An 8687-nucleotide genomic window follows, 5' to 3' on the forward strand; every position below is an offset into this window, starting at 1 on the left:
CCCACGCTCCCATTCCCCTCTCTGTAGTCAACCCATGCGAGTCCTGGCTATCCTATTACCATTAATCTCATGCACAGAGCAGCATCTGCTAGATAGTCCTGGTTGTGATTTCAATTAAGCGCACCCAGAACGGGGAAAAGGCGAGAAAAAAGCAGCCCCAAGTTATGAAGATAAATGTCACTCGTCAAGTGGCAATCAATTAGTTAATGCTTTCAGGGACCCAAGAGGCATAGTTTTTCCTCTTCCCTCACCCCTAAAATAAACTTCTACCAACTTCTACCAAGACTCTGAAGGGCGGCGCAGGTTCGTCGTTGTGTTTGTCACAGAAATTATTCAATTACCAAATTAAATTTAATGCCTTGTACTCGAAGGAGGTCCAAGGACGCTGGCAACTTGCTTTTGATCCCACTAAAAGCTTTAATAACTGTAAATTGCTTTCACAAATTTGTCTTCGAACGGGAAAAACCAGAAAAGCTTGGCTAAAAGGGGGGTGATGTCTTTCTTGGGTGGTGAGGTCCTTCGCCCGCATACCTGGGCAAACATTTTTCTCATTTCGGTGTCGCAGCCCTCGCCCGTGACCAAATATTTAAAGGCATTCGACGTGAGCCGCACTCCTGAGCTCCGAGTTCGGAGTTCGATGGCAATGGCAAGGGCAAAGGCAACGGGAAAGGCAAAGGCCAAAACGAACCATTATCGACGTTTTTGTCCCCCTGAATTCCACATTAATGTCTCTATCTACCTGATGCCGAGCATCAGAAATCCAATTATATTCACTTTATGTACAAAAAGCTTCTGCAGCTTGGCAAACTGAATCCCTGAATGGGTGGAGGACAACGACGACGACCCTCTGGCCTGAACCATTAACTAATACCAAAATCCGCTTAAAATTTTAATTTTGTTCACCTTGTAAAAGGGCTGCCAGAGGGCACGATGAATCCGCTTAGTTAGTCACCTCTCCGCTGCGTGAACTTAACTCTGTTTGTTTAGAAAAAAACCATTGTGATATATCATCGAGATGTTAATTCTAGGGGAGCTACATAGCTACATTAATAGCAATTGTAAATAATTTATAAGGAGGAAATCTATTACCAAATTATCTGAGAAACATTGGCAAGTATAGGCAACCGTATACATTATTCAAATCGAATCCTAAGTACCACTTACATGTCAGGAAAATAATTACACCACATTAATTACATTAACAAGCTTATCTTGTTCTTACATTCATCTTTGGTGAATTGAGAAACTTCAGGATGAAGCAAGCCCTACTAAAGCGGGTTTAATGGAAAGATTATAATAAGTAATAAGAAAGTCTATTAAAAGTAAGTATTTGTTATATATTTGCGAATATAAACATGTTAAATATAATGAGGGGACTATTATATAAAGATGAAGAAATTAAAATAATTTGAGTTACCAAATTGTAAGATTTTATTCCCAATTGTTTTTTAAATTTAACTCTCTTTCAATTTTTTCATAATTATTCTTTTACAATTTTTTGAAGACTGACTTTTTTCTACAATTTTCCAAATATTTTCGCTTTTCAAAAATTATAAATTCTTTTCCAATATCTGATCACCTAAAAGCTTTTTTAAAGCTTCCAAAACACTAACGATCTGACATGAGAGCCAAAACTAACTGTAAGAGCTTTGAGAGAACTTCAACAACGTCAACAATCAACATGCTGGCCTCTCTTTAGTTTTTAGTTGCTTTTTTACCTTCAACTGAGTCGGTTGTGTTTAAGTTAAGCGATAAAAGTAAATAAAGAGTACTAATATTTGTGTTGTTTTTTGGTTCGTTTGTCACACAAATTAGTAATTAACAAATCTATTTCAGCCGCTTGTATAATGTCGGCCAAACCCATCCTTTACTACGCGCCACGCAGTCCACCATGTCGTGCTGTTCTGCTGACGGCCGCCGCTCTGGGTCTGGAGTTGGACTTGCGGTAAGTTGTTCTCCCACTCCACCTGATTGCCTGATAAACCGGTCTCCACCAAAGACAGCTCTCTTAGTTAACACTTGAGTTGCCGGTGGGGTCTTGGTAGATCTAAATATATATTACTGATAAATGATAATTTATATATGTATAATTGTTTTATTAATTTATAATCTACAGACTCTCATGTCATGTTTTTTAACCCTTTATATCCACTGTGAATTTTTTTTATATTTCAATATGCCAAAAAGTTTTCATATTTTAAACCTTTTATTTAACCCCGTACTAAAATGTAAAGTAAGACAAAAAAAATAATGCCCAACTTTAATATCTATAACCTAAACTACTGTGACAGACTAAGGGTTAAACCGCTCTTTTTCTGGTTATGTTTTTATGTAGCTCTCTCACCAGCTCTCTCACTTTCTCTTTTTTGTATCTCTTTCCAGTACTGTGAACGTAAAAGCCGGTGAGCACAAGTCTGCCGAGTTTCTTAAGTTGAATGCGCAGCATACGATTCCCGTGCTCGATGATAATGGCACTATCGTCAGCGATTCCCACATTATCTGCAGCTATTTGGCTGATAAATACGCCCCGGAGGGTAATGACTCTCTGTATCCTAAGGATCCGGAGAAGCGTCGCCTTGTGGATGCCCGTTTGTACTACGATTGTGGTCATTTGTTCCCAAGAATTCGTTTTATCGTAGAGCCAGTGATTTACTTCGGAGTTAGAGAAGTTCCAGCTGATCGAGTAGCTTATGTCCAGAAGGCCTACGATGGCTTGGAGCATTGCCTGGCCGGAGGAGATTACTTGGCGGGTGACCAACTCACCATTGCTGATCTCAGCTGCATTGCTTCGGTATCCACGGCAGAGGCTTTTGCTCCCATTGAGGCTGATCAGTATCCTCGCCTGGTGGAGTGGGTCAAGCGGCTGCAGGCTCTTCCTTACTATCAGAAGAACAACCAGGAGGGTCTGGAGATGTTGGTGGGCCTGGTCAAGGGACTTTTGGAGGAACGTCAGAAGAAGTAAATTTGTACTCAGCTTGAGATTTTTTTAAAATTTTTAAACTGTGCCTTGCAAAACGGAAATTGGTTTTTAATTCCTGGAAATTTATGATTTTTACTTAAATGTGAATTATGAAGATTAGATCTTTAATATTTCATTCTCGATGTATTTTTATAGAAATTCTAAAAGCATTTATTAGGTTCGTAGAGCAAAAATATAATTATTTTGATGTCCTTTTTAAATCATAGATTAAAGGAAACAATTTTTTTGCCAGTAAATCCATCTAAAACAATCAATCAATATGTTGGGGGAGTAATAAAAACATGAGTTTCATTAGACAGCAGCCGGAAAACGATGAATCAAGGCCGAACAGCAAACAATAATAGGAGATGCTATATTGTGGGTGGTCCAGTTGGGTGTGTTGGCTGAGGTAAGGGTAGCGATGAGATGGGGATAGAACCGGAGACAAGGACAGCGTCAGCGACAGTTATGTGCAGCTGGTCGAAAAGTAATGGCTAAACTTTTTTATGGGCAAAAAAGCGGGCAGGAAAGGCAAAGCCAGTAACCTGAACTTGGTCATGGACTGACTGTGTGTGAAATTCAAGCCAGAAAGTTTTCCTTTTAGACCGCTCGCCTCCTGGCCATTGTTGTTGTTGGTTGTTTGTTTGTTTGTTTGTTCGACTTGTTGGTGTTTGGCTGTTCCCGTTATTGATTACAAGCTGTAAGTGATCGCATTTATAGTTGTTAAAGCTTCTTTGGCTCTGGCTTGTTGCGGCCAACTCTTGACTTTGGCTTTGGCCACTTAAACGAAAATAACTCGAAAGACCACCGTCCAAGCCGTAAAGTATGACACGGATTCTCTTTCAGTTAAAGTTTATTTCAACTTGGCCAAGTACTTTGAAGAGGCAAGTAATATAACCTGTTTATTCTTCGTATTGCAAACTATTTGTTATTGGAAATAAGTGTAATGCCAGAAGGACCACAAAAACTGTTAAAGGAACTTAGAAAAGGCAACGAAGATGCATCCTAAAACTTGGAAAACGAAAATGTTTATTAGAAATACATAATTTAAAACCTTTTCTCGCCTTTCAATCTTGTGTTTAAAATGCAAAGAGCACCTACAGAGTAAATGGCAAAATGGAGTTTCCTCTTTTTTTTCCACATTTCCACTTGATGCACTCGGATATGGCTGACGACTTTTTGCAAACGTGATGTGACACTTCACTTTGCACTTATGCCCGCCAGTCATCAGTCGATCAGAAGTGGTGACACGAGGCGAACGAGGCGTATCCAGTATCCAGTGTCCTAGTAACCAGTAACCAACATCCAACAACCATCAGCCGCAGGGAGGCAGGCACTCGGTTCCGATTAAAGTGCAACACTGCGGGACAAAAGTTTCGCCACGAAGGAGCAGCGGTCCGCGGGACTGGATTTTTGGATTTTTTTTTTGTTTTTCACAGTTTTCAAATGCCATTAACTGTGTGGCGTGGGCGTGGGCGTGGGTCTCGGTCTCACCGAAAGGGCCTTTACTTTTTTCCCTTTGTCGGTGGAGTTTCTGTGTGTGTGTTTTTGGGATTAAAATTTAATGCCGCAAAAGGAAAAAAGGCAACCTAAGCGCGTGCCAGGAGCGTTAAGTAAACGGGGGCCAAACTGTAGCTACTCATGATTAATGATGCCTTTTTCGGTGGCTCGCCGCCAGGACCTTCGCCCATTTCCGGTTCGTTTAAAGTTGAAACGTTGAAACGTCGTCCGGCCATCTGTTTGCCGTTCTCAGATGGGGTCGCTCCATTGTTTACTCTGTGGTTGCGGTTTGTTTAACAATGAAATTAACTTCTCACTAAGCCAAGGTCCAACGTCGAACAATTGCCAAAAAAGCAAAATTCAATATTTCCCTCACATTTTGGCCATGAACTGGGATAATTAAACTAATTGGAATACACATTTATTGTCTGCAAATCACAATTCGCTCGACGCTCCCTTCGGATTATCAGTATACCAATAAACTAATACCAAACAAAGCTAATCAACGTTAACGATTTGGAAGTTCAATATGTAATTATGACATCTGAGCATTGGTTTCCAATCATGGCCAATCTATCTGTGGTTTTAGGGATGGGAAATGTCTTTCCCTTCTTTTGACTATGAAAGGCAATAAGAATGAAAAATATCATAAAAAAGGAAATGTAATGGTTTAACCTCTTTAATTTATTTGACAAAGAAGTTAGAATAAAATTTATTTAAATACATTTCCAAATCACATCTACCATTAGCTTATAGGTTTAGAACTACAGCCGCTTCCCATCACTGCAACGAGTGGAGTGGGCCACTTGCGTTCGACATGATTCTGCTCTTGAGATGGACAAAGGGACGGACTCTCGTGGGGATTTCATGTCTCCACTCAATGGCCAGACAAGAAGCGTTGATGGCCGTACTCCGTGTTTCATGTCAATGTCCGTGTCCGTGTTCGATATCCGGGCTTTCAATTCCAATTTCAATGTTGTAGTCCGACACTTGCACTCAACAATCGACAAGGATATAATGCAGCCTAAAAGCCCATAATACATAATGCTGAAGATGCCCACTTAAATGGTGGGCGTGGTCGAATCTAATCACCGGGCAATGAGACTAAATCTGTTTTGAAAAACTAACCCAACTAACCTATAACGAGCAAGTGCATTTGTGAGAGTGTGCCAGGACAATGAAAGCCGATTATCCTGCTCAACTGTCCGACCGTCTGTCCGTCCGGCTGAATGTCCTTCGGAAAGCCTACTGCCTGGATGGCTGGCTCGCTGGCTGGCTCCTGATAAACGACAGCACAAACTTGTGGGCTTTTGTGCCGAGGCCTGCCATTCAAATGAGGTCAGGTTGCTACGAGAACATCCTGCAAGCCGAGAGCCAGGACCTGCAGCTCCTACCCGATTCGATGCATGTTGATTAAGTGCTCGCAATTCGAATGCCGCCTGCTGACAGCAGCAACATTTGCATTTGCATAATTGGATATGTATGAACGGAGCAAAGTTGATCTGTAAATGCAGATTCCCAGCCGGGTCCGAATGCACGGCAAAGTTTCTCATTGCCGTTGACATGTCACTGCATTTTCATTTAATCAATATCCGATGGTTGCTAAAGGGTAGGGAAATTTATATATATAGATATATCTGGCTGACTAAAGTGTGCGACGGGAGTGTAAGTAGATGGAGTAATCGGTCAGGGAAGATGGCTTTAAAATTAAATTTTGTGTTTGGAAATCTGAGGTGGAGAGATGTATGAGTTCAATAAAGTAAACATGAAATTTAATAGCAATACTAATTAATAACAGAAAGCTACAACGATGATGAAAATAAATCTAATAAAAAGAGATCAAGTATTAATTAAAATTTTTCTGTTTTACATTTTCGATAAGCACCTTATGCAAGGCCGTCTCACTTTCAATGTTGACTAATTAATTTGGTAAATGTGTTAAAAGTGTACTTTTTTCTGGACAGGCTGTTGCAAGTGTAATTAGCTTTGAATAATGGAGCTGCCCTGCCAGCTGAGGAGGATGTGTCGGATTCAGGGCTTTCGTGACTCATTCATTACCCATTTACATGGCTGCCAGCGAGGTTTGAACTTTGCCTCTGTCTTAAATACCCAAAAAAGAAATAAAAAACGAAAGAATTCTGGAATAGCAGCAATTATAGACAATAAATTTGTTGACACTAAGTGCTTGACAAACTTTTCCAATTAGAGGCAACAACAACAAGGAAATTATTGCCCAGTGGCGTGGGGTGGGAAAATGTGTTGTGGGGGGACTTTCTCTAGGCTGACTTGCAAATGAATTCATTCAGCCATATGACTGGAGCCAAGTCCGGGGCATGATTACAGGGCCCACGGCAGCCTAAGCTCCTTGCCTTGACGCCGTTTTCACGCATCCGCCTCATTGCGCTCCGCCTGGCACTTTGGTTGCCACCAAGGATTGCCTATTGCTATAGCTATTGCCACCGCCACTTGGCCACCTAGCCACCTTGTCGCCTCCATGGGCAATCTCCTTAAACCAATTAACTTTCATTTGCCGCCATAACACAACCACAAAATTTTGCCTGCCAGCTTCATTTACGGTTTGATTCATTGGTTTATCTTTGGCTAAGGAAGCTGTGTCATCTGGCTCAGCAGTTGGAAAATGGAAAAAGTCGAGCATGAATAGAATTGCATCGGGGTTTTGGCTTGCAATCCGATCTGCATGGCACTGTTACAAAATGTTAGCTAGTTGACAAGGTTTTTTGATGATATTTCAGATCTTAAAGAAGTTCTGAAGTACGATCCCTGATAGCTTAAATTTATTACTTATCATTATTTTCTGAAATATCTTTCAAATCATAACCAATTCGTTATAATTTGCTCTCAGTGCTTCAGCGACGAATTGGTGTTATCGTTTGTACAACACCAGGAGCCAGCTGGCATCTGCCATCTGCCAGATGCATCCAGTTTGCATCCAAAATTTTTACCCTTCTTACCACACGGCCAGACACACAAAAGCTTTTGTAATTGCCTGACTCATGGCCCACATGACGTATACGTGTTTTGCATACGTGATTCGACCCCTCTGTGCCATTTCCATCCACATTTCCCTCTATGTACAGCTCTCTGTCTTTTTTGCAATTTTTGGGGCAGCTCTGGTAATTGGTTTTGAGTCTCCCGCACACGGATTCAACCTGTATGTGGCAGTGGCTGAGGTGAAAAAAGATTGAGGGGAGGTTTTAATTATGAGCATTATGAGCCCATTGAAAGGCGAGCCCTGCCTGACTGCCAACCCAACTATGCTGAACTTTTGGGTCCAAAAGCTGACGGCGCTTCTTAATAACTTGGCAACAAAGCATTTTGACGCCCCAAAGAATGGGGATAAAACGGGAATTAATTATCTTTTGACTTTCACTTTATTCTAAAAAGTTTTTCGACGAATTTCAAGGGAAAATAAACGCAAGTCTAGGAATTCTTACGTCGCTTAATGCAGTGACAGTACTTTGGTTAGCTGTCTAAATTAGGGAGTTTATTTTAAAGTGAAGTGTAAATAGCAGAAGGTTATTAAGGATATAGAATTCACAGATTTTTATATAAAAAAGTCGAAATAGATCCCTTCTAGTTTAGGAACCTTAAATGAGAGCGGATTTCTGGGCTGCCCAACTAAGGAACTTAACTTTGTCTAATCCTCGTTAGCATTTATTTGGCCAGTCCAGGTGTGCCAAAGGTAGTGGGGGGATTTCATTTTCGGCCGTGTTGGTATTTGAGGCATGTACAAAGACCCAAACACACACACACAAGCACTCACTTTCGTGAATATTCATTCAGTTCGCATTTACTAAAGCCCATTGTTATACGCACTCGTTGTTATTGTTGTCCTACGCAGGTGGTTGTGCGTGTGTGCAGGAGTGTGTGTAAGTGTGTGTGTGTGTGTGAGTGTGTGCGTGAGTGTGTAAAGTTATTAAAACCATTCAAAACGTTTGCTTTGGATCCAGATCCCGCTCTCTAAGCTCCCATTGTCTCCCAAACATTCCCATTCCTATACCCATTCCCCTTTCCCATTGATATCGCACGTGCAGCCATGTGTGTGGGCGTGTAATTTGCATAACTACATACCAGACCAATCCGGATCCAGTCAACAGGATATGAATAGGTTTTCGTCCAACCCCGCCCCAATCACTTCCGAATCCATCGATGCGGTGGGTCCCAGTCATCGTACAAATACCTAACAAAATGCCCCACAAAATTACAT

General features: G+C 41.2%; 1 protein-coding gene across 1 annotated transcript; it reads left to right on the forward strand.

The window, feature by feature from the left end:
- The first annotated feature begins 1701 nt into the window (after positions 1 to 1701).
- Positions 1702 to 3216, forward strand: LOC108112217 (glutathione S-transferase 1). Its single transcript, XM_017222033.2, has 3 exons — positions 1702 to 1757; positions 1837 to 1945; positions 2383 to 3216. Exons 2-3 carry the CDS (start codon positions 1848 to 1850, stop codon positions 2960 to 2962), a joined length of 678 nt encoding a protein of 225 aa, XP_017077522.1. The 5' UTR covers positions 1702 to 1757; positions 1837 to 1847; the 3' UTR covers positions 2963 to 3216.
- The last annotated feature ends 5471 nt before the right edge of the window (positions 3217 to 8687 follow it).

This window comes from Drosophila eugracilis, unplaced genomic scaffold, assembly GCF_018153835.1.
Source record: "Drosophila eugracilis isolate 14026-0451.02 unplaced genomic scaffold, ASM1815383v1 contig_90, whole genome shotgun sequence".
Taxonomy (NCBI): domain Eukaryota; kingdom Metazoa; phylum Arthropoda; class Insecta; order Diptera; family Drosophilidae; genus Drosophila; species Drosophila eugracilis.

Bases quoted from the DNA above. Each gene is read 5' to 3' on its own strand.
- LOC108112217 (XM_017222033.2), top strand. From the start codon at position 1,848: ATGTCGGCCAAACCCATCCTTTACTACGCGCCACGCAGTCCACCATGT. The intron at 1,946-2,382 runs GTAAGTTGTTCT...ATCTCTTTCCAG, and splicing joins GGTCTGGAGTTGGACTTGCG to TACTGTGAACGTAAAAGCCG.